We start from the raw sequence: 25,712 nt of genomic DNA on the forward strand, positions 1-25,712 counted from the left end.
CTATATGAAATATATTTATATATTACTGTTAGTCCATACAAGAGAGATACTTACGTGTTGTATTTCTACTATAGGGAAAGCGAGTTAAATGTGATATAAGTTGGAGAGTAGAAACATAACATGATGATCTATAGAATCAATTTCCATCTCTCATGCTATGAATTTAAGATAGTCTTATATATGAACTCGAGAAAGTTGTGGAATGTCAAATTCTAAGCTAAATAGCCTATTCCAGTAAGTATATTTTAATTTCCTCCAAAATAAAAGGATCTAGACGACCTCTTAATATATTTTTATAGGTTGTATATAAATTTTGGACCCGTCGTATCCTAATTTATTTTATGTTTTTTTTTTCAAAATTTGAGAAGTTCAGAGACATTTTATATAGTTTAATAGCCTTATTATATTTACTGATTTTATTCAAAAAAAAAAGATAAAAATCGTCTTAAAACCACCTCAAAACAGGACTAGTTTTACAGTTCGAATCAGACTAGTTTTACAGTTCAAATCAGACTAGGACGATAGTTTTAAAAGAAACCTCTTTTTCCTTACCGTACTAATCAAACCGGTGGGTGCGGGCGGCAGGGTGTTCCGGTCCTACGGTTGAAACCCTCTGCGGGCTGCGGCCTGGCTTTCCCTTCTCGTCTCCTCCCGTTCGCGTGCGGCCGTGCGCGCTCTCTTTCTTTCTCGGCGCCTCTCTTTCTGGCGGCGACGACTGACCCAGCGCCGCCGCCGACCTAGCCAGGTGCCCAGGTCTTCGTCAGGCCCTTCGCCAGCGACGAGCTCCCAGCAGGTATGCCCACCGTACCTCTTCCCCTCCTGTGCGAAACCGAGCACCCAAACCCTAATCCCTAATGTAAGCTATTTGTATTCGGATCTGATTAACTACAACTACATACATGTATTATGCCTACTCACTTTGATTTTTTTGCAAAAATTATCGGGTGTATATGTGTACACCCATGTCCTATACTGTCTCCGCGCCCTGATTTTGATGCTCTGTGATGATTGTGTCATAGTGTCCAGATGAGTTCGAAGAAGGTTCCGTACCACAAGCATCGGGAGGCTGAGGAGGCGAGGAAGAAGGTCAGGGGTTCAAGTCCCTTCTAACCTTTTCATGTGACATTTACTTTCCCCTTGTACTGGGTGTTCATATTTTGTTTTGACTGCTTTGGTATGTGAAGAGGGAGGAAGATGAAGCAGCGCGTGTATATGCGGAATTTGTTGAGTCCTTCCAAGGTGATAGCTCATCTGGGGCTAAGTTTGTCCGAGGTGGTGTGATCGACCCCAATGCAAAGCTGAAGATTGACTCAGAAGGTTAGTGGCAGGGGTTTCATTTTTCCTTACTTCCTCGTAGTTGCCTTCCCACTTTGTAGTTTCAATATCTTCCAAGATGGATATATGCATTGTTTCTTTTATTGTTCCAATTGATCAAGAGATCGGCCTTTTTATTCATTCGGCAATGGCAGGTGGAAAGTCCAAAGATGGGGGGTCTGTTCCAAAGAAGGGCAGTAGGTAAACGGCAAAAATACTTGATTTCTAGAAGATGGTATCCTGTGGTACCGCTGCTACATCTTTAGATGGTCATGCGGCCGATATAACCAGGATTCAGGGACACGGCCTAGTTTTGATTGCCGTATGCTATATACTCGGCACATACTTTTCTCTTCGTTACAATTATGCTTCTTAAACTGTCTGTTAATTGAACTTTGAAACTGTAACCAAGTGCTGAATGCAGTTTAAAACAATGATAAGGGTAATCTGAAGAAGAAAATTATTTGCCGGTCTTATGAATGGCCATGCCATCTTGTTTCATGTCTAGTGTTTTGGTTGCATTAATAAAATCTCACAGTGGGGGCCTCCCCTGCTTGTATTTTTTGCTCAAAAAAAAAAGTGTTTCGGTTGCACTTATCCTGTAGTTTCAACCTGACGGAACAATTCATTGTTGCTACATCAGCTTGTGATGGTATTACACTAGTTTTGCCTTCGTTTGATTTCATGTTTGTTTATGGTGTTAGCACTTCTGTAGAGGTCACAACGCTTCATCATTGGTGATCTTACATTAGTGTTTTTGACCGTCTAATAAAAATGTTCTAGGGTTCCAGGTAGGCATGCTAGGTATCTGCCTTATAGAACTTTGGATTAGTGTGATGAATATATATATATTTTAGTCATATAAGTCAGTGATTTATCTGAACTCGGGATACCACATTTAATCTGCATTTGTGTGTTTCTGGTGGTTATTTTCTATTTATGTACAAATGTCCTTTTAGGATGTGTTTAGTTCAGGGGATAGGGGACTGGGGAGGGGGTCATCCCATTTTGAGGTGTTTGGTTGCATCCTGCCCACCCCCACAAAAGCTGGGAGAGGCTGATCCTGCCGAAAACTGGGCAGACCACCCTCGCACTCCATGCTCTCTTGACATTGTGGGTCATGCCTTCTGATCCCTCCCCATTGCTCACCAACAGAAAACTGGGATCATCCCATCCCTCATACCATACAACCAACTGGAATCATCTTATTCCTATCCCTAATAACAGGGATGGCCCTATCCCATCCCACCTTGCCCTCGAACCAAACATATCCTTAGATGGTATGAGGACATTGTGTTGAGTATGGAGAAAGTACTCATGTTGGATCTAGTCAAGGGCTAACCTAATAGCAGGATGGTCCTATCCCATCCCACATTGTCCCCAAACCAAACACATCCTTGGATGGTATGAGGATACTAGGTTGAGTATGGAGAATGTAGTCATGTTGGATCTAGTCAAGGGGTAATTAGTTAGACGGCACTGTCTCAAATTTGTGGGATGTATAAGTAATGATGTTTTCTGTATATTTAGGGGTGCTCTGTTAAGAACTTTAAAGCTTATCATACCTTTATATTGTAGCTAGAGTTTCTCATGTCAGTAATGCTGATTTAGTTCCAGAGTTTTCAGCCACTTAGAATCTTCTAATTTACATGTCTACTCCTGTATCTTTTTTGGGGTGTGTTTGGGCTATAATTCCTCTCAAGGGGTGTGTGTGGGTGTGGGTTGTGTTCAGCGGGCATGTTTTAGATTTTTCCGTATCAGGGTTACTCCCTCTCCTTTGTACTTTTCTCAATCTTCTTAATGAAACGATACACAGATCTCCTGTGAAGGACTCCTAACTTTTGCACTCTTCTCAGTGACCAGACCCAGACTAGATTGACTTGAAAATTCATGTCCTTGGACTAAATTCTTGTGGAGTGGAAGCTTTAGGATCAATTATACTTTTTAATACAAAGTATGATTGCTTCAAGCTTTGTTGGGGAATCTTAATTCCATTGTTTGCATCATTATATTATCAGGATTTTGGTTATAGCATAAGCCAAAATAGCAAAGTTGAAATTTCACGAGTTGAAGTGAGAATGCCTGAAATACCATCATATCTGCAATTCTTTGCTTCTGTTGTTCTCATAACCCCATGTTACTTAGGTGTATGCATAGATACCTTATACATAGCATTCTTTTCTCCAGGTACGTCCCATCCTTCTTGCCACCATCATTTGCGAAAGAGCCTGAGAAAAAGGTTAGGACACTTCACACTTCCCATATTCTTATGATTTGCCTCGGTCAATCTTTATAGTTCCTTTGGTTAAGCTTTGTCTGGACTTGCAGAGGGAAGAGGAGAGGCCAAAGGAAAAGGAAAAAGGAAAGCCACGAGTAATAGATAAATTCTTGGAGGAACTCAAGTTTGAACAAGAGCAACGGAAAAAGCGCAGTCAGGATCGAGATCACCGCCATGAAGGTCGTCACAGCGATAGCTCCATGGTAGGCACTTGTATGTGTAAAAATGGTTATTTTGTTTTGTTCCATACTTCCACGAGAGGATTGTGTGGATTAATCAATATTTTGTTTGGTTTGTGGAAATATTATATGATAAAGTTACTAGGCTGTAGAATGTAGAATATCAATATTTTCAGCTCGTTTTGCAGCTTTTTTGAACTATTCTTAAACTGATGTCGCTAATAAGAAATTTATGTGATTAATTTGCAGTTTCTCTATGAATATTATTAGTTTTTTTTTTCATTGATGCTTAAAATTATTTCGTGTAGCCCTCTAGCCGGTTTGATGAACTGCCAGATGAATTTGATCCGACTGGAAGATTTCCAGGATCATTTGATGATGGTGATCCTCAAACCACCAACTTATATGTCGGCAATCTATCTCCTAAGGTTGCTTTCTCTGCTGCACTGTTCCGTCAAACTTGTATGCATTATCTTGTTAGCTTTACTTGCTATGGTGTTAGGTCGATGAGAATTTTCTTTTGAGGACCTTTGGTCGGTTTGGACCTATTGCTAGTGTCAAGATTATGTGGCCTAGAACAGAAGAGGAACGCAGAAGGCAAAGAAATTGTGGTTTTGTTGCCTTCATGAATAGAACAGACGGACAGGCAGCAAGGGATGAAATGCAAGGTTAGTGTGCACATCCATGTAGTGTTAACCCATCTGGATAATGTTTGTTCATTGTTTATGGGAACTTGAAATGCTTTTTTTGGCTGGTATTCTTACCTTCAGCTTAATTGATGATTTATTTCAGGTGTTGTTGTGTATGACTATGAACTGAAGATTGGATGGGGTAAATCTGTTGCTCTTCCGTCACAGGCTTTGCCTGCTCCTCCTCCAGGACACATGGCAATCAGAAATAAGGAGGTTGCTTCTTTTGTCCTTTCGCGCTGTATTAAATTCTGACTTCATCTGAACTTTTTCTCATGATATATTTGCAAGTTTTAATAGAATGTGATGTTTTTGGTATTGCGAGTTGTTTTTGACGATCTTTTTCTTCATTTTATACAGGGTGGTACAGTCATACTTTCTGGTCCTGGTGGCCCTGCTGTTGCATCTGTTACACCACAAACCTCAGAGCTGGTAGGGGAAGTTGTACATGATCCGTTATTAATTCATCCGTAATTTGTTCTAGGATGCCATTCTTTATCCCACAGCATTACTTTTTTTTACTTGTTCCTTCTAGTGATCATGTTCTCTTTCTTTCTTCTTTTGGTTTATGTGAGTGCACTAGTACAGTGATCTTGCTATCTAGGTTATCCTGTTAGTATCGCCGTAAAAGAATTAACATTGAAAATTCTGCTGTCTTGCTTTGAGTTAGATTGTGAAGGATGAATATTTCGTACTTCATAATATTAATGTTTCTTAGAAAATACTTTATCTCTTGAATCGTGTAGACTGGACTGAAGGTAAATTCATTACTTATCTTGCTGAGAACAACTTAATATTAATGTTTTCAAAGGTCCTCATTTTGCACACGAGTTAATGCCCTTATTGTACACCACTGCCTTGATCTAAGGTCTCAACTTACGTACTGTTCTAGGGCCTGTTTGGATCACTGAGTTACCTTCTAGGCTATCGAAACGGGTCGACTAAAAGGACTAATTTTTAGTCCAGCCCAACTAGTTGTTAGTCCCTCGGTAGTCCATGTATCCGAACAGCGAAGGACTAAATTTTTAGTCGCCTAAACTTTCACCTAAACTTTAATTGGACTAACAGCTAGTCCAAGTCATCCAAACAGGCCCCTAATATCTGATAAGTGCAGATATGATTTCTGGTTTCTGGTTACGTATTTGTTGCTTCTCATGTTATTGAATAAGTTTTTTCTGGAACATGATATCCTGTGATACTGCATTATATTAAAATGAGTGATTATCTGTTGGTAGATTTATTTCACATTATGGATTCATTGACTTGATAGGTCCTTACACCAAATGTTCCTGATATTGTGGTTGCTCCACCTGATGATGGACGTCTTCGGCATGTGATTGACACAATGGCTCTGCACGTACTTGATGGTGGATGTGCTTTTGAACAAGCTGTAATGGAGAGAGGGCGAGGAAATCCTATATTTGATTTCTTGTTTGATCTTAAATCTAAAGAGCACACATATTATGTTTGGAGGCTATACTCATTTGCTCAGGTACTTGTTGCTGTCTATAGTTCAAAATTTAAAAAATGGCATCTCAGTGTTCTAACGGCATAATATCTCTGTTCCTTTTATTCATTCATATTTGCTATTCTTAGTTAGAAGTTAGGCTATCAAAAGTATTATGCTTCACTTCTGCTGATGTCCATTGTGTCTGTTGCACAAGGAGAACTTGTTAAGTTGTCAAATAAGCGTTACTTAGTTTATATATGTTTTTCTTGCTCAACAGAACTTTATATCTATGACCATATTATGGCTGGAACATATTTTTTTGAGAACCAAGTCACAATTTATTACATCCATGAAATTTCAAAAACTACCAAAAATGATTGCGCTGGTAGAGTGCTAACAGCTTGTGATATTTGTAAACATGATAGGGTGATACTTTACAACGATGGAGAACAGAACCATACATCATGATCACAGGAAGTGGAAGGTAATAGTTTTGAACAGTAAGGATGAATATGCATGGTATCTGCTTATTGACTTTCTTGACAAAAATGCAATATGCAATTCAGATGGGTTCCACCTCCCTTGTCATCCAACAGAAGCCCTGAACGTGAAAAGGAATCTACATTTGCTGCTGGTAGAAGCAGGGTAAGTAACTGTTAGACGTAATCAGAGCATTTAATTGTTCTGTTGATGTCAAATAAATAAATGGCTGTTCTGTTACGATACTGAAGTTGTGCTCCCCTCTTCAGCGTGTTGAAGTGGAGCGTACATTGACTGACTCACAGCGTGATGAATTTGAGGACATGCTGCGAGCTTTGACATTAGAGAGGAGCCAAATAAAAGATGCCATGGGATTTGCCTTGGATAATGCTGATGCAGCTGGGGAGGTAATGTGTACTTTCTAATATTATCTAATTAGCTCTATTTTCTTTTCTTTTTCTTAACTCTTTTGCATTGCTTAATGGTACTGTGACGTATTTATCTATACACCCAGTCACCCACATTGAGACCAGTTAATAGCTTAATGGTTATGTGTCAACAACAAAACAAGTGTATGTAGTTACTGGATTCATGTGGCCACGGACTCACAGTTGACTGACTGTTTGAAGGACAACCCTTGTGTTGACTGATAAGATCGGTTTTATTTTTATAAGAGGGAAGTGAGTAAAACTGGTGACATGTAAAGTATGCATACAATGATTGTTGAAATGGTATCAATTTGCAACATGTAAAGTGTATATTGATTTTGTTCCTTGGGCGTCGCTTAGATGATATGTAATAACTGTTGAGACCTGGTTTTGTTTTAAAATTTTGTTGTCTTTATAGTTTAGCTTATTAGTTGTTAGGCAAATCTTCTGTGATTCTGGTTTTTAGACTTTTATCTTCCACATGATGTCTCTTCTGTAGTTCTCATTGCATGATTGTTCATGTCTTGCATTCCAGATTGTTGAGGTTCTTACAGAATCATTGACACTCAAGGAGACGTCTATTCCAACAAAGGTTGCTCGGCTTATGCTGGTGTCTGACATCCTTCATAACAGTAGCGCACCTGTGAAGAATGCATCTGCATTCCGAACGAAGTTTGAAGCTTCTTTACCAGATGTTATGGAGAGCTTCAATGACTTGTACCGCAGTATCACTGGAAGGATCACTGCTGAAGCTCTGAAGGTAACTTATGTTGCGCCGTTTGTTGAATACTCGAGCTTATTTTTGTCCTTGATGTTCTTACATGTCTGCATGGATTTATTACTGTTCTACAGGAGAGGGTTATGAAAGTTCTACAAGTTTGGGCAGACTGGTTCCTGTTTTCTGATGCATTTCTGAATGGGCTGAGAGCTACTTTTCTTAGATCAGGCAACTCTGGCGTCATTCCGTTTCACTCGTTATGCGGTGATGCACCTGAAATTGAAAAGAAAGGTAGCTCTGAGGATGGAAATGATGGATTTAAGCTTAATGAAGATGGTGCCTTGGCTACTGGAAAGGCAGCAGCAACAAAGGAGCTATTAGGGCTCCCGCTAGCTGAACTTGAGCGCCGTTGTAGACATAATGGCCTCTCTCTGTGTGGTGGTAAAGAAATGATGGTCGCCAGGCTGCTTAACTTGGAAGAGGTTGAGAAAGAACGAGTATATGAGAAGGATGTTGACATGAAATATGTGCAGGGTGAACAGCATACTATTGGAAGTGGTGTGAATGCTCATAGTACTTCAAAATTTGGTGAAAGTCCTAATGGTGATAAATTAGATGTCTCTCGGAACAATATGAGAGCTGGTAAAGGACGTTCTGTAGAATCTGCGTCTGCCGAACTTGAATCATTTCCAAGCAAGAAGCCGAAATATGATCCTGTTTTGCCAGCTTCTAAATGGAGTCGAGAGGATGACATCAGTGACGATGAAGATAGAAAAGGTGGTCGAGGCTTGGGATTAAGCTATTCATCTGGAAGCGATATTGCTGATGATCTTGGAAAGGTCGATACAACAGAAGCTAGTACTGACCACACAAGTCGTCATCATGATACGATCGTTGATGAAGAGCACAGGTACTTGTCCGTGTTCAGTATTTTTATCATTTCCATGCTAGTTTTTATAAGTGTCTGCCAAGCACATACTTAGGCGTCGTTTGGCGCCGCTGCCAGCAGCTCCGGTTCCACACGTGCGCACTGTATAGCACTGTAGCGCGAAAGCAAACCGGCTCTGGCTCTGGCAAAACATAACTGCGAAAATGGAGGAGCTACTGTCTTGGGGCTCTGGCGGCTCCGCCTACAGTACTGCTATAGTACCGGAGCTGGAGCTAGCGCCGGAGCTGCATGGAGGCTCTCGAAACATGCCCTTATTTTGTTCAACTAACTCCAATGCCTTCTCTGCAGGCAGAAGTTGAGGCAGATTGAAATTTCTGTCATGCAGTACCGTGAATCTCTTGAGGAGCAGGGTCTGCGTAACTTGGATGAGATTGAGAGGAAGGTTGCCAGCCATCGAAGGCGGCTTCAGTCAGAATACGGTTTATCCACTTCAACTGATGGTGCTAACAACAGGCGATCTTCTGGTATGTAAAGGGCAGTAAGGACACCTGCTTATTTGATAGTATCATTTTTGGATTTGAACTTCCATCATCATTGAGATTTTGACAACTTCATATATCATATATTAGTTTATGCACTAACAATGAGCCATGCTGCACCCCTCAACTGCATTTAGTCTTTGCTCTCCCTTTGTTTTTGGAAGCTAGTTTTACACACTTTAAACAATATTCTATTTCGCAGAAAGAACGTCATCGGAGCGGAAAGAGAGGCATGACGATGCACATGATTATCCTAGGAAACGGCGTCGGAGCCAGAGTAGAAGCCGCAGCCCTCCAAGGAAGTCACAGGAGAGGGATCGAGAGCACAATCGCAGTAGAGACCGATCGCATGGCAACGATGCCGGGAAGGATAGGGTACGCGAGAAAAGTGCAAGCCGAGGGCGAGATGACCACTACGACAGAAGCCGAGACAGAGAGAAGGACAGGAGAAAGGGGAGGTGACTGACCTGAAACCCTCGTCACCATTCACCATTTGCCTGGACTGAAGGGCCCAGGAGCAAGGCGATATTTGAGCTGGGCTACACGCCCATCAGCAGCAACATCAGTAAACATATCGTCCGCACCAGGCAGGTTACCCTGGTCTGCTCAATGCTGTCTGTAATAGGAGTTCTGAGGATTTTAAGTTCGAGGTTTTGTAGAGAAGACTTGTTTGTAACTGGTTAAAATTTTGCGGATTAAGATGTACCCGATGTGTAGTTTATGCTCAAAACAAATGTTGGATACACCCAGACCCAGAATTGTCAGTATGAGAACCGAGGTATGGACTGTGATTCTGTTCTTCTCTGGTGGGATGGTACGTGTAGATCTTGCAGGGCAGCAGGGCGTGCGAGTACTGTTGGTGCGTGTCGGCGCATGCGTGCGAGTACTGTTGGTGCGTCTCGGCGCATGCGTCGACAATGCAGGCTCCAACTAACGTGCTCACGTGCACGAGAATGTGTGGTATCATGCTCTAGCATGCGAGTGCGCTACTGACGTGGTGTGTAGCCACTTGCTTTTTCAAGATGCCGGGTGTTCTTCAGCCTGTTCGGTTGCCTGGTTCGTATCGTTGCTGGTTCGTGAAGAAGTACTGCTGGTTGGTTTGTGTGAGAGAAAAATACGGTTCCGGCTGGAAATTTACGATCGTTTATGACAAGCCACGGCCAAACGAGCATATAGATTTGAAAAAGTTGGACAATGTTGGAACAAAAGTTTAATGCATTTCGACATTATCATTGTATTATATACTCCAATGTTGGAGACGTTTCCTGACGATGGCGTGGAGCATCTGATGGTAACCATTTGTCTCCAGATGTTGCAGCCCTTTGTTAACACTTTTGCATCTCTCAATTTTCCCGATGATGCATGGTGACCTCATCACCTCCAAACCCCAAGGTTGCTGCTGCCCGGAGACAGGTTGGTTGTCTGGAGAATCCTGGGACGGGACGCACTTGTATTGTAAATGGTGTCACGTCGTGTTATCAAGAGGGCGCATTAGAACGCACCGGGTCTGAAACCCATGGTTTTGCCCACAGATACAGAAAGAGGGAGGGACTGAGGGAGAGACGGACTGACGGGGAGAGGGCACCAACCTGTTGCCTCTCCTCTATCGGTCCGTCTATCCAAAGGAGACGCAGCTGTCGTGTCAGGAAAGCACACGCCAACACGGACACGAAACGTGTGTGCGGGGTGCAGTGCTCTATCCAAAGGAGACGCAGCTGTCGTGTCAGGAAAGCACACGCCAACACGGACACGAAACGTGTGTGCGGGGTGCAGTGCGTGTGGCCCAGACATGGAATGGAGCGTTTCAGACGTACGACATCGTTAGCGGCAACAGCGACCTGCTCTGCTTTTGCTAACAACGACCTGCCCCGCTAGAGCGAACCAGAGAAATGTACATTTACATTACGGATGCATAGACTTGTGTTATAGAGATACATATATAATGTAATTTTAATAATTTCAATCATTGTTTTCCACCCGATCTCATCTACTCTGTCAATTTCAACCCGAGCCCTATCGTTTTCCACTCTTTTTCCAATGGCGTGACATCCCCCCCTCTCCTCTGCTCAGGACGAGGGAAAAAAAAAAGAAAATGGCCTGATGAGATGCATCTGCGTGTCCATTTCCGGTTCCGGTTTCACCCGAGGTTGCGTTCGGACAGCGACGTACGAGTTCCAATGGGCAATCACTTCGTTTGTTGGTTTCAACCAGCCTAAATCAGCCAACCAACAGTGTTTTTCTCTCACATAAAACCAGCACCAGCCAACCCAAACCAGCCCAGAAACCAACCAGCGAACAGGCCGAATGGCCCCGCTCGCTTGTTCTGAACTGCACGCCACTGTAGCCGCCGTAAGCAGAAGCAAACAGGCCAATACTTGTGGCGCTGGATCCCAGGACTCCATTTGAAACACCGGAGTTTCGTCGAAAACCACTCGATTTTTTCCCAAACGAACTCGCCGGAGAAATCCATCTGCCCCGTTCGTTTTCTACTCAAACAGCTCCCGCCGCATGTGTATGTGCATGCGGTGCACGTAGCAGTAACCCATGCCGCACCAGGTGATAGCGTGAGCCGCCAGCCGCCAGATGAGATGACAGCGACGTCATGCACATCGAGAAAGGAAATAAATATACTCAGCCGCGACGGCGCCTCCCCGCGATCTCAAAGGCCGCCGCTTCGTGTTCTCCCTGCGCGGGCTGCTGCACCTGCTGGCCCCCGGTTCCGCTTCCGCTTCCGCCGACTCATTTCAGTACAAGATCCGAATCCAAAAATCTCACCCCACCCCGCCAGCCAAGAGAAGGAAGATTTCGGAATTCCTCACCCGGACCGGATCTGAATCTTTTGGACGCTGCCTGTCTGTGCTTGCTCCGAGAGGGTCCGTCTGAGTGTGGAATCCAGCAATTTTACGTTAAAATTTCAGTTTCAGCCAAATTGAACCGGAGCACGAAGGAACAGTGCGTACCAACTGTCATCGCACCGCGTCTCTCGTTCGCCACTGACAGGTGGGCCACCACCCCGCGTCTCTCGTTCGTGGTTGACTGCTGCTGCGCTACAAGTACTCCCTAAGTACGTAGTAGTGGCGCATTGGCTGATCTCCTCCACCCCATCTCCCTCAGCGGTCAGCATTTCTCGGCACTCTCCTGTCCTCCTTTCTCTCCACTCCAACCCCGCTCATCCTTCGCTCTTCGTTCGTTCGTTCTGGTCGCCGTTATCCTCGTCCTCAGCCCCGACTGAGGCGGCGGCCGGCGCTCCCCAGGCACGCACGAGTTGACGGGTTAAGTGGCAGCGGCGGCGGGATCTTGCCGCCAGCGGCAGTGCCAATCCGGCCCGACCACGCAGGTACGCATGCCTCGGGCACAAGAGAGGCCGCGGTCAGTTCTCCGTTGGATTCTTCCAGCTTCTACACTGGATTATTTATGTATTTGTTTCCTTCAAGAGTCCAAGGAACCAGTGCTGTCTTCGGTTGATTGTTGATTCTGGGAGGCGGTTTAGTCCGATCTTGCGCCTCAACAGAGAGCCAATCCGCTGGGTATCGTTTTGTTGTTGTTAATTAATTAATATATACAGGGACCTGTTTGCAGGCGCTATCTGACAATTCAATACGATGGAACCTGTTAGGAGCATCTTATACGTTTATCCACTCCAAACCAGCCATTTTCCTTGTTTCTGTAATACTACCAAGTTTGTTGCAATTGGGCCAAACAAACGTTGGTTAGCCGTATTTATCCAAAAAAAAAAACTTATCTTGTTCTAGAGCACCCGCCCGGTGGTCGACTCTCGTCTCACCTAACTCAGGGCTTTAAAGGAAAAGCAGCTGCGGTGTTGTCATCGCCCATTGTTTGCTCTTGTCATCGCTCATCATTTCGTTATTAGGATATATTTTTAATATTTGTCAGTACACTTTTCCTTTTTTAATCAAAAGTTTTTTTTAAGAAAATCAAAAGGTTGTTTGCGTGGTCATGTTATTCTTTCTGATAATTATGGATGGTGGTTGGCCAAAGGATTAAGCAATAAAGAATCCTTGTTGTATCGTTATATGGTAGGCATGGGGGTGGGTTATTAGGCCAATTCTGTTCCTGTGCAGGTGTACCTGAGTTTCGTTGATGTTTGTCTTTTTCTGATCATCAGGTACTGTATTGTGCAATTATTGGTTTTCCTATATCAAGGGACTGAATTCTGCTAAGTGCTAATCATAGATAGGGGTGGGAGACGCATTCTGTGTCCTACTTGGAAGTAATGCCACTTCCCCTAATTTCTTTTAGTTTCTTGTTTCAGCTATCCTTGTCATGTTATATCTGCGTTAGCCGTTAATCCTTCCTAGTTCCTGCAATGCGAATTTGTCATGTTAATGTGGTATTTTGGGTGATCACATCCTTGGCTGTCTGGTTTACTGTGGTGATTCAATGTCGTTAAGCTGCATTTTGGGGTTCATTGCATGACTTCCTTGGTTTTATTGTTAAGGATCAGTTGATGCCTCTTGTCGTGCCCGTGTTTTGTTGAGACTTTTGTAGCAGGGCTCAAAACTGAATTTTGTTTGATGCAGGATCGCGTGGATACACTGGTATAAGCTGTCAAGTTCTTGACCTGACCTTATCAGTTTTGGTATGTCATTGTTCTCTTATGTTTACTCCTCTGTTAATGACTGCACATTCTTTCCTTATGCTATGATTTTTCTAACCTACAGCTTATAAGGATGGGGGTTTACCTCAGCACTCCCAAAACTGATAAGCTATCTGAGAATGGAGAAAATGATAGACTTAAGTTTGGTCTTTCATCTATGCAAGGATGGCGAGCAACCATGGAAGATGCTGTGAGTTTCCTAATCCTAGGCTATTAACATCTTTAGCATTTTATTTGCATGACCAGGGGTGCGAATTAGGGTCACCAAATGACTCCCATGTGCATGATGGATGTAATTTTGTAATGTCTGGAATCACTGATGCTGATAGGATAACCTTTTAAAATATTAACTTTTGAAGATAGAATGAGTAACGTTTTATGGGTTACTGTTAATGTGGGCATGTGTTGCTTCACCCCTAGAAAGATAGCATCATAGAAACAATCTAATGCCATCAGTTGTTCGAGTATGCTTTTTTTTTCTTGAACACTATTAGAATATGCTTTCAGGAAACTGTGGACCCATCATTTGTCATGGACTAGAGGCAAGAGCTCTCTTTTGTCAATACTAAATACTCGATCGATATTGCTTTGATTTCATTTGGTGCTTTGACACAATTAGTTTAATTAGTTAGTGTCAACTACACACATAGTTAACATCTGAAATATGCCTAGCATTTTTATCAGTCAGGCCATTTCTGAAATTGTTCCATGATACAATGTTTAATAATATGGAATTCAACAATCTGTGCATCCATGCAGCATTCAGCATTGCTAGATCTTGATAACGAGACAGCATTCTTTGGTGTTTTTGATGGTCATGGAGGTAAGCACACTAACAACGATCAGTGCCTTTTATGTTCCATTGTATTAGACTACTCAGGACGGATGCTGCTATGCCAAATATTAACATCGCACAACCTCATATGGATTGCTTTACTCAGGAAGAGTGGTTGCCAAATTCTGTGCAAAATATCTGCATGGTCAAGTTCTCAAAAGTGAAACCTATTCAGCTGGTGACCTAGGAGCTGCTGTCCATAGAGCTTTCTTCAGGTATATGGTGAACCAGATCCCACATGAGATATAATAAAGCTTACATTTTTATAGCATTACTGTCAGCTTGACGATGACAATTTCTAATTTTGTGGTTGTGCTACTTCAGAATGGATGAAATGATGCGAGGACAGAGAGGTTGGCGAGAACTATCTGCACTTGGAGACAAAATAAACAAGTTTAGTGGTATGATAGAAGGATTGATTTGGTCTCCAAGGGGCAGTGATTCGAATAGTCAACAAGATGATTGGGCTTCAGAGGAGGTATATATGCAACTGACTGCTGCTGCTTTCACTTTTCTAACATAGATGTACATCTATTTTCCCTTCTCAATGAAATATAGGTTCTACATGTTCAGATTCTTAAATACTTGTGTCAGTTGTGAATTTAACAGCTGAGTTTCATGCTGGAAAGAGAAACCCATGCAAATAGAACTATTCACAGCCAGCAATGAAGGCTTTGCTGTCAATAATGATGTACTATGAGTTGATTTTGAAATATGAAAATCAGTTTTCCGATATTCGTTTATGGGTAGCAGTTCTTCTTCATGATTGTTTGAAATATGGTATTAAATTTAGTAATCCCTTTCATAGATAATCTTTTATTAGGGACAACACCCTGATTTTATCTGTGGTATATATGCATCTGGCTACTACTGTTTTCACTTTTCTAAAATAGATGCACAGCTGATTTTCTACTTATTAAAATAAAGATCATATCTTTTCAAATACTTGCAAGCTGTATCAGTTGTGAATTGCAAATAGCAGCTGAAATTTTATGGAAAAAGAAATCCATGCGAAGAGAAAACTGCCACCAAACATGGAAGCTGTAATGTCATTAATGATGTACTATGAGCTAATTGTGAAATGTGATATTCTGAAGTCCATGTCTTTATTATCGTTTGAATTATGGTATTGAATTCATGGAATGCCACATGTATAATCATTTATCAGGGACCTCACTCTGACTTTGCTGGGCCTACATGTGGGAGTACTGCATGTGTAGCACTAATAAGAAACTCCCAACTTGTTGTGGCAAATGCTGGTGATTCCCGATGTGTTATTTCAAGGGGTGGAAAGGTATGTTACTCGTGCTCTTGCCTTAGTATAAATAAAATATTCCTTGACAGCCTGAGTATATATTTGTTCTGTGTCAAATACATGGTAGGCATACAATCTATCAAGGGACCACAAACCAGAGCTTGCGGTTGAGAGAGAAAGGATAATGAAAGCAGGGGGGTTCATCCATATGGGACGAGTAAATGGAAGTTTAAACTTGTCAAGAGCAATTGGTTAGTTATTTTCTTGCTTCTTTCAAATACAGCTGCACCTTGCTTTGTGCCTTAATTATGCAAGTACCTCTTCATAGGAGATGTGGAATTGAAACAGAACAAATTCCTGCCTCCCGAGAAGCAAATTGTGACGGCCAATCCTGATATTAACGTTGTAAGGTCTCTAAATCTAGACATTATCTGCTATGGAACTGTTAAGCTAATAGTAGTTGCTTTTCTTTGGAAGTTCATGCAATCTTGTCCTTTGTTAGGTGGAGCTCTGCGATGATGATGACTTTGTTGTTGTAGCATGTGATGGCATTTGGTAAGGCTATTTACCTACATTTCCGTACCTTCATGCTATGTACAGCTTTACACCTCGTGCCATTCTTACTGATATCAAGTGCTTGGCTTTAACATACCATTCGCCTCTTACAGAACTACTACTTTGTTTAATGAACAGGGACTGCATGTCAAGCCAACAGCTGGTGGATTTCATCCATGAGCGTATAAACATGGTATGCAACCATGTTCTTTTTAAAATTGGCAACTTAGTAAGACTGAAGTGGCAGGCAGTGACAAACCATGAATGGGGCAAACAATTGCAGGAGAGAAGTCTATCCGCCGTGTGTGAAAGAGTGCTGGACAGATGCCTGGCTCCATCAACGATCGCTGGAGATGGGTGCGATAACATGACCATGATCCTGGTGCAGTTCAAAAAACCAGTCGATCGGAACAAAAAGGCCGAAGTAGCAGGGCAATCTGCCAACAATGCAGATGAAGTCAAGAGTCGGTGAGTGCATGCCTTGCTTGCTTCCTAGCTGGAATCTTTCTCGTATCTTTTTTGCACATTAACAGAAATTCTTTGGACCAGTGTTGCTGAGGAGTGAAACGTGGTTGACACTCACAAAGGCGCAACCATTTGCTTCCATAAGGGCAGGGAAAAACGAAGAAATGTGCACTGTACATATCTCAACTGTATGTGGCATGCTATGCACATCCTGCATAAGAACCTCAGATAATGGCATTGCTTGCCTAGTGCAGTGGTGTATCTTCAGATCACAACCGTGTGCCCCATCATCCGTTTATCGCCCGTCGAGCATTTCAGCTGCAGCTTTCGGTCATCTACAGCCCTCGAAACTGCGGCAAAGTCGGTGTATTCTTTCTGTGGTGTAGCATTCCTCGTGTGCTGTAAACAAAGCTTGGTTCCATGCCTCACCAGGCTGTGCTTTCCTTCAATATGGTGCGTCAAATCCAGTTTTTGTTGCGAGAATAAACCGTGGACCTTAGTGTGTTCTGGTGGCTGTTTGGTGCAACTAGGGGGTTGGCATAAAATGATAAAATCCGATACCTGGACCTGATTCTGAATACTCGAACCTGAATTACCGGCTCGCTATTTCGGATTGTAAGTATATGATGAATCTGATTTCAGTTTGGATAATTCGGCTATTAGTCCCCGGTACCTGATGTACCCATTTTATCTGAAATAATGGGTAGACTATATGCTATTTGGTTGGGATTGACTAATTATGTGGTTTCCTAATGTCAATTTTTGAGGTAATTGGGAACTACTCATGTTTCTTTTTCTGAAATGCTACTAAAGAACTGCTGTTTATATTACTTAAAATTCCTGTTATAGTTATGTCCATTACAATGGTTTTACTGATTTCAGATAGTTTGAGAATGCTACTATTTTCTCAGGACAAATTTCAGAAACCTAAATTTTTGAAAATCCGAATATCCGACTTAGAACTTTACAGATAACCCAAATGACCGCCCACATTAGCGGGCTATAGCGGCTCACACTAGTAGTCGCTACAACACAATTGTACTCCCTCCGTTCCTTAATATAAGTCATATAGTTTTTAGCACCAATATTAACGCACGGCTTGGGGAAGGATGTGAGACCGAGGAAAAAAGGAAAATCAGGCCATCTTCTCTCTCCCAATCAGATTGTTTCCTAAATCTAAGGGATTGGTTGGGACATGTGCTATGTACGGTGGGAAGGTTTCCAAACTAATCGGCATGGGAGCTGATACGTACCTATATTTTAAAATTTTCTTTAGAAATCTATATGACTTATATTAAGGAACGGAGGGAGTACTAAATAGCGGACTACAGCGGCACTATTAGCAGGATATAACAACACTACAACGGTTGAAAAGACCTCTCCACTAAATGATATAGCCTACTATTTAGAACGCTAAATGTTATAGCTTGTGATTTATAGAACATTGATTTTGATTAATGTTAACGTTCATTTTTGCACGGCCCCAAAGCATCTTGCTGGGGATGGTGAGGGTAGACGATGTGGGAAACAGGGCCTGAGCTAGTCTCGTCCGTCCGATCATCGCTCCTGCCGCCCGATGGCCGCCACGACCATCGTCCTCGCCCCGCGTCAGTCGCTCCTGTCACTCCTTATCCCTTCCCTGTCCGCCAAAGAAAATCCCCATCGCCTGCGCTGCGCCTCCTTCCCCGTCCGCACCCGCCCGCCGCTGCTCCTCCGGCAGCTCCGCCAAGCGCCCACCCGGAACCTGCCCGCACGGCCGGCCAGCGCTGCCTGGTATAGTGGTACTAGTATCTATCAAATCAGCCATCTGCCCCCCTATTCAAATCAAGTCCATTTCCATTTCCCTTTCCTCTCTACCCTCTCCCTCGTCTCCGGCGGGCGGTGGTCTCACTTCCCTTTCCCCGTCGCCCCCTGATGGCTCCCTCGGCAGCTCTCGCTCCGGCGGCCTTCCGCTCCGCCTTCTCGGCGCCGCTCGCCTCGAACCCTACCCGTAAGTCCCAACGCTCCTGCTTTTACGCCCCGTTTCGGTCGGTTCTTCCTCGAGTTACGATTTAGAGCCGGCGGGAGTAAGTAGGAAATCTGGAATCGGCTCCTCCTCAGCGGTTGCACAGCGCATTATCCATGCGCTGCGTGTCTGATTTGGGGAAGAGTTCCATTGGAGGTGGTGTCGTAGTCTAGGGCGTTGGGTGGGGGCTGCGTGCGGGAACGCCAGGCGCGGCTTTGTTGGGACTTGGGAGCAGCGTTCGCTGATGTTAGCCGGCTGCCTGGCTTGGAACCGTTGAGCTCGAGTCGCGGTCTCGAAATGAGTAGAACTGTCCATCTTGCAACGATTGCTCAGTTGTTTCCTACTTACCTGCCTATGAATAATCACGAGCATGAGAAAATTACTCTAGGTTTTTAGATTTGCTATGGACTCTCGTTGCTTTGTTGAACCAAACTTTAATAAAATGGGCTCTTGTGCACTATTCCAGGCTGCCATTCTTTTGTACTGAGTCACCAGGGCATACTTGCTGATAATTTGATATTGGATTGGGTAACATCTGAACATCTTGTGCCCACTGTTGACTGTTGTTCAGGTAATAGAATAAACATAGAAGGTGCTTTCTGTTTGCCGTGTTCCACGAGGAAGAGAGCTAGTTATAGACCTTTCCGAGTGTACAGTTTATTTGGAGGGAAGAAGGATAAAGATGAGAATGGTGATGAGGCGCCATCGAAAGTAAGTAATTGACTGATCATCTTGTTTCTGGTGTTATTGTTAAGGTTCTGTTCCTATTTTTTTTGAAGCGAGGGTGATCCCCCATTTCCATTACTGGCATAACGGAAATACATCAGCATCTGAGAAGTTTCAAAGAGCAAGAAAGATAAAGAAGGCTAGAACCGTCTAAACATCATCCCCAGAAATTATCGATCTAGAACCTGAGACTTTAAACTAGAACGACTTAGAAGTAACAACGATACGCATGCCAGAAGGTTCTGTTCCTAATATTAGCTAGAACTAAAAAAACACTCTAACTTCATTTTTTTTGGATAATTCATTATGTATAAATTTATGGGAGAAGTCCATTTTTGACCATTCAACTATAGCTAAGTTAGATTTTGCCATTCAACCTAGAGTAATTCTGCTCGTACATTGTTTGGATGCTACCTTTGAAGATTGCCGAACTGACTCCGGTCACTTATTTTTTGATATATATCTTCTCATTCGTAATTGGTATTTTGTTTATAACAATCTTGAAGCCCTCTGACATTTTAATAACTTTAGGCAGGAATTTTTGGAAATATGCAAAATCTCTATGAAACTGTTAAGAAGGCCCAAATGGTTGTCCAAGTTGAGGCTGTCCGGGTGCAAAAGGAGCTTGCAGCGTATGCATTCATATCATTAAGTTATCTTTCTCATGTTGATGCAAAATAGCCTGTCTGTGTGATTTTATTTTTCTCCTATTTTTTAGGACTGAGATTGATGGTTATTGTGAAGGTGAACTAATCAAGGTATCTTTGGGAAGGCTTTTTATTATATTCTATGTATTTAAACCTTGTTTATCCCTGCCAAACATTTGAATTATTACATTATTGAGAAACACTAATGGTTGGGCCTGTAAAAATCTTAGCATCATTAACGGCCCATCAATATTTTTCTATTCAAAATCTAGTCATGTTGTATATATGAGATTATGGTTCTTGTCTTTCCTATAAGATTTTCAAATGTTATCTGAATTACACAAAAGCACTTACTTTTATTAGGCTCTGGGTCTAGATAGAACTGTATAGTAATATTTTAGGTCACACTTATGTATTGTTTTTGGCACACGGACACTGGCAAAGCTGTTCATTTCAAGGCAAATAATTGATGTATCATGCAGTTGTTGTTATAAAAGTGAAAACAATATATGTGAGCATCTAGAATGTGACATCTTTGTAAATTTGTAAACAATATATGTGTTCTTGGGGTTGTTTGTGCCCTCAATTTATCGGTGTATTAACCTAAGCACTTCAGCTCTTCTGTGTTTCTCTACTTCCAGTTCTTACCCAGGTCCATAACTGTTTTTGATCCCCTCCACAGGTTACACTTTCTGGAAACCAGCAACCTATTAGAGTTGAAATTACGGAAGCTGCAATGGAGTTGGGTGCTGAAGTATGTATTATGCCTTTGCTAGTCTCATTATTTTATCTGAAGTTTTTGCATGATCTAATGCTGTCATGGCTGATGTAGTGATTGCTCATATGATTGTTTGCATGTTGAGGTAAATAGATATTGATTGTAGTGATGTAGTTACAGGTTATAACAACCCATTTCTAAAAAGGTGAATATGAATTGGCTAAACACCTTATGTTTGTGCACACTCGCACCAGAGAAAATTGCTTGTGGCCACTGACACGTGTGCTAAAACGATCTGACCTATGAACAATCATTTGTGAACATGTGCATCAGAATGCAGGATAGCGTTTCATATCATGACACACACAACTTGTCTGCATAAGAAGACACTGATGGTTTATATTAAGGATGGTATTCAATTCATTGCTTAGAACGGGAAATAGGAAACCCCAATGACTTGCACCCTCCTATAAGAAAGAGATGCATCTTGTGTCAAACTCGGTTACATATAAAGATGAGAACTTGTGGACCTTTTTTTTTGGTGTGTGTGTGTGTGTTGGGGCGGGGAGATGGGGGGGGGGGGGGGGGGGGGGGGGGTGTACATTCTAGATAGATGGATGTTTGCCTGGCATGGCATATGAGATGTTGGAAAGGCTTTTAGGCCACCTCAACATTTTATTTTGTTGTCAGTCTCTTGCTTATACCAACACTTGTTATATGTTTCCTTTCAGAAACTTTCCGAGTTGGTCAACTGATGCTTACAAGGATGCGCATCAACGGAGCGTCCAGGTGTGAATCTTGAGTCTTGACAATGCTTTATTGCATACAATAAGGAGGGGTTTCAAGCTGATTGCTGTATAGAGAATGCAAAATCTATATTTATACTAAAATGATCTTCGACTAATGCCTTCAGGCCATGAAAGAGAGGATGGCTGACTTGGCACAGAGCTTAGGAATGCCTGCGGGCCTCGGCGATGGTCTCAAGTGATGCCTGCAATTCGGGAAACCTTTCCAATAAGTCTTTCCTCAATTTTGTATATCTAGCCGTGTGAGTCGTAAGTTTAATCCCTCTGCGACCTCTCATAGCTGCCTAAGAAGTGAACTTGTGAGCACATGTTTCTTCCAGCTTTAGCTGTAATTTGCTGTTCTGCACAAGCAGATATCTAGTTTTTTTTTTTTTAATTTTAACACTTTTTTGTAAACTAATTTTAAATCTAACACTGGTTTTTTTTTTCTTCAAAACTAACACTTTTGGCCGCGCCTATTGCCATGTCGCGGTCAAAAGCCTGTGCCACGCCATGCATGGTGGCGCGACAGGGGGTTGACGTGGCGACGACCGGAAAGGTTGACCGTTGATGTGGTCGGGCCTGCCGCGCCATCGATCTTGGTGCGGTAGTGCCGCGCCCTGATCCGTGGCGTGGTAGAGCCGAATAAAAGCCCCGTGGCCAGTCCCGCCTGCCTGAGCAGCAAGCCCGCCGCGCCCGCGTTCGCCCGTGCCAGCCCGTTGCCGAGCATGTCGGTCGCCGCACCACGAACGCTGGCACGGCACGATCGTCGGCCGGCCGGTGCGCCACCCCCTTTTGGCCACGTACGGCGGCTGCTCGCTGCGCCCGTCGAGGCCTCCACCTGCATTTCCTGGCCCGGTCTAGCGCGCCACTGCCGCGAGAACGAGCGTCGCTGCCGTGAGGTACTCCCTAGTGTATTTGTTGATTGAATCGACATTATTAGTATGGTAAGTTAGTAAAATAAGTAAAGTTAGTATAATTAGTAAAGTATAGTTAGTATAGTTAGTAAAGTTAGTTAGTTTAGTTAGTATAGGTAATATAGTAAGTTAATATAGATAGTAAAGTAGGTAGTTTAGTTAATATAGTTAGTTAGTCAAGTTATACATTGGATTTATTCTAATTAGTTGTTGTAGTTAGTCTTGTATAGATGTTAATATTAGATTAGTTAGTATAGTTATACTTAGAATATGTATTAATATTACTATGAACATTGTGTACGACGATTTTGATGACTTGATGAAGTTTCTTGAAATGCTTTTGCAGATGGATTGTTGTGTTAAAGTTTTATACGGAGGAAGTGTTAGGAGAAAAGATGGTATGTTTGAGGATATGGAAGAAGAATTGGAATGGTTTGATGAATCTCCTAGCTTCAATGACCTTTGTGTCCGTTTGAATATAAAATTTAGCGGTGATTTCACACCGAAGGGGAGGTTTGATACTAGGAAGACTAGGACACTATATTCTCATGTCTTTGTGTGACCCTGCTCACTGGTCCCGCTACATTAGGGTGCTCTAAGGTTTCAATGTGCCTATGACTGAGGTGGTGGTGGAGAATGGGTACAGAATGCAGGGTGTTCAGGATGGTCCGTCCATTGATGATGTTAGAGGCAATGAACAAGAATTAGGGGTCAAAGGGGAAGCAACTCAAGATAACATGGATTTGGACGGTCAGTTGACGCAGGAGCAGTTTCATTCAACTGCAGTAGGCTATATAAGCAATGACTTCGATGTGAATGAGTTCGAACGGGAAGAGGAGCAGGAGGAGGAGGACAGGATCAGTGATGTAGTTAGCAGTGATTCAGACGATTCTGATGATGACCAAGGAGGTACAGGTGCTATGCCAACACTAGTTGATGCTATGCCAATATCGGTTTATACTATGCCATTACCAGTACCAACTAAGGTTTTACATGGTATCCAGGCTCAGGGTAGACTAGTCATAGATTTGGCAGCAGATGATACCCCCTATGATTCATGGGCCAGAATTAGCGAAGCGCAACAGTATGTTCCACCACCACCTTACACAGCGACTGAGCTTGAGCAACTAAAGTCGATGGACGTACCTTTTAGGGGCGTTCTGAACTATAGGGATGCCAACATGACGGATATGGCAGTTTGTGATACCGGTCTCCAGATGTGTTGGAAATCAATGTATGACCATGAGAAAGAAACCCTTAGGAAGGGGATGATATTCAATACAATGTCAGAGATAAAGCTCTTTCTTTAGGACTATGCTGTGTACCACCATAGACTGTACACCGTCACTCATTCGGACCAGGAGTTGAGGTACCACGTGATATGCAAAAACGGTTGTATGTGGAGGTTAAATACATGAAAGAAACAGAGTGATGGCAAGTGGAGGATAAGTAAAGTTGTCGAACCCCACACTTGCCTATCAAATAGGGGAAAGGAAAATCATCAGCAGCTCATTGCATGTTACCTTGCCCATCGTATATTGGAGCTCGTTGATGACAATAACGACATTTCGGTGTCTTCTTTACAATATTCCATATCTGGATTCGTTAAGTACGTTGTGAAGTACGGAAAGGTTTGACGTGCTAAGTAAATTGCCTTGGTGATTCGATGGGGTAGTTGGGAGGAAGCGTACAACAGGGTGCCCCGCATTCTTATGTGCAATGCATTACTACAACCCTAGCTTGAAATGGTTTGTGGACACCGGAGGGATGTTTTTTGGGACCCGTTGAGGCATGTCCTCTATCGTGTGTTCTCGTTGTTCGCGTAAACGGAACATGCATTCTAGTTTTGTCGGCTAGTCATACTTGTTGATGGCACTTTCTTGATAGGAAAGTATTGGGGGCGGGCAGGCGGGACTGGCCACGGGGCTTTTATTCGGCTTTGCCGTGCCACGGATCAGAGCGTGTCACTGCCGCGTCAAGATCGGTGGCGCGGCAGGCCCTGCCACCTCAACGGTCAGCCTTTCCGGTCGTCGCCACGTTAGCCCCGTGCCGCTCCACCATGCATGGCGCGGCACAGGCTTTTTGCCACGCCGTGGCAATAGACGCGGCTAAAAGTGTTAGTTTAAAAAAAAAATACTGTTAGATTTAGTGTTAAAATTAAAAAATATTCGATATCTGCACCCTGGTATATTTCTAGAGGAAATGAATCGTGGTAATTAGACTTGACCCTGAACGTCCCATACTCCCATGGAACATGGATACATCACGTGTGGTATGCTCAGTTGCAAGATGCGGGCCAGACTCTGTTGGGCATGTTTCCAACAAGTTGTTGGGCTGGCGCAGTTGCAGGCTTGCAGCCTGCGAAGATGAGACAACCAAGCCCATTTTTGTGACCTACTCCCTCCCCTCTCGAAATAGAAGTCGTTATGGGATGCGTGCAGGTCAAATTTTCTCGACTTTAACTAGATTTATAAAAAATACGTGCAACATTTATATCTTCAAATAAGTTTATTATGAAAGTATATTCAGCGATTTTCTCAACTTTAACTAGATTTATAAAAAATACATGCAACATTTATATCTTCAAATAAGTTTATTATGAAAGTATATTCAACGATCTACCTAATGATATTAATTATGTATTATAAATATTCTCGGAAAGCGAGAATGAAGTCTATTTTGGAATGGATGGAGTATATAGTATGCATACCACCGAAAGCCTTCAGAATTGGTCGTGTGACCAAGGAGAAATCATGACTTTGGTGAACAACTGAACATGATGAAGAAGAGTGAAATGTTAAAGTTTTTCTTGTCACAGCATTACTAGACGTCTAGACCCTAGCCGTTGAATGTGGTCTGAAACGGATCATGGCTGGCATGTTTGCTTATGAATTCACTGCAAAGACTACAGTCTTCCCATGGTCTTAGTATAATTTTCGCTGCAGGTGATACCTTCCTTTTTCTAGTTAAGCATGCCAGGGCATAGCAAAGGTACTTTGAATTTAACCTTATTATTAGCCGAGTCGGTCATGCATCATCGTGTTTATCATGGAAGTTCACACCTACCAGCCTTTAAATTCTTTATTAAATTTCGAAGCCACAAGGTTCTTCTCTGAGTCTTCGCCGAGTATTTATTCTGAGGAAAACCACAAGATCTATTCGGAGTTTAATTTAATCACAAAATCTCTCTAAATAACAATGGGACTAGGTCGAGACTTTTCC

The 25,712-nt window shown here is 42.7% G+C and overlaps 2 protein-coding genes and 1 pseudogene across 13 annotated transcripts in view; all 3 read left to right on the forward strand.

Annotated features, from left to right (window-relative positions):
* Positions 1 to 608: 608 nt before the first annotated feature.
* On the forward strand, positions 609 to 9,755 carry LOC136466719 (protein RRC1-like). Its single transcript, XM_066465216.1, has 18 exons — positions 609 to 793; positions 1,020 to 1,086; positions 1,185 to 1,317; positions 1,470 to 1,515; positions 3,502 to 3,553; positions 3,643 to 3,795; positions 4,080 to 4,199; positions 4,274 to 4,439; positions 4,564 to 4,676; positions 4,821 to 4,892; positions 5,731 to 5,952; positions 6,336 to 6,394; positions 6,477 to 6,555; positions 6,660 to 6,797; positions 7,354 to 7,578; positions 7,671 to 8,446; positions 8,774 to 8,949; positions 9,167 to 9,755. The coding sequence occupies exons 2-18, from the start codon at positions 1,027 to 1,029 to the stop codon at positions 9,424 to 9,426; spliced, it is 2,850 nt and encodes a 949-aa protein (XP_066321313.1). The 5' UTR covers positions 609 to 793; positions 1,020 to 1,026; the 3' UTR covers positions 9,427 to 9,755.
* A 1,894-nt stretch (positions 9,756 to 11,649) lies between these two features.
* LOC136466721 (probable protein phosphatase 2C 11) overlaps positions 11,650 to 25,712 on the forward strand; it is a 44,574-nt gene continuing 30,511 nt past the window's right edge. Inside the window, exons 1-15 of one of the 12 annotated variants that reach the window (XM_066465226.1) lie at positions 11,650 to 12,080; positions 12,187 to 12,301; positions 13,091 to 13,195; positions 13,506 to 13,564; positions 13,647 to 13,772; positions 14,342 to 14,405; positions 14,524 to 14,632; positions 14,742 to 14,895; positions 15,586 to 15,711; positions 15,800 to 15,923; positions 16,001 to 16,077; positions 16,175 to 16,227; positions 16,366 to 16,420; positions 16,511 to 16,695; positions 16,777 to 17,416. In XM_066465226.1, the coding sequence (XP_066321323.1) occupies positions 13,656 to 13,772; positions 14,342 to 14,405; positions 14,524 to 14,632; positions 14,742 to 14,895; positions 15,586 to 15,711; positions 15,800 to 15,923; positions 16,001 to 16,077; positions 16,175 to 16,227; positions 16,366 to 16,420; positions 16,511 to 16,695; positions 16,777 to 16,792 (1,080 nt within the window). In that variant the 5' untranslated portion in view covers positions 11,650 to 12,080; positions 12,187 to 12,301; positions 13,091 to 13,195; positions 13,506 to 13,564; positions 13,647 to 13,655 and the 3' untranslated portion in view covers positions 16,793 to 17,416. Of the gene's footprint in view, positions 12,302 to 12,398; positions 12,492 to 13,090; positions 13,196 to 13,505; positions 13,565 to 13,646; positions 13,773 to 14,341; positions 14,406 to 14,523; positions 14,633 to 14,741; positions 14,896 to 15,585; positions 15,712 to 15,799; positions 15,924 to 16,000; positions 16,078 to 16,174; positions 16,228 to 16,365; positions 16,421 to 16,510; positions 16,696 to 16,776; positions 17,417 to 25,712 lie in introns of those variants that run through there. The other 11 variants (XM_066465220.1, XM_066465225.1, XM_066465221.1 and 8 more) reach the window with 11 other exon arrangements.
* Positions 18,053 to 24,343, forward strand: LOC136466720 (nucleoid-associated protein At2g24020, chloroplastic-like; annotated as a pseudogene).

The sequence above is a fragment of the Miscanthus floridulus genome, chromosome 7 (genome assembly GCF_019320115.1).
Source record: "Miscanthus floridulus cultivar M001 chromosome 7, ASM1932011v1, whole genome shotgun sequence".
NCBI classification, from domain to species: domain Eukaryota; kingdom Viridiplantae; phylum Streptophyta; class Magnoliopsida; order Poales; family Poaceae; genus Miscanthus; species Miscanthus floridulus.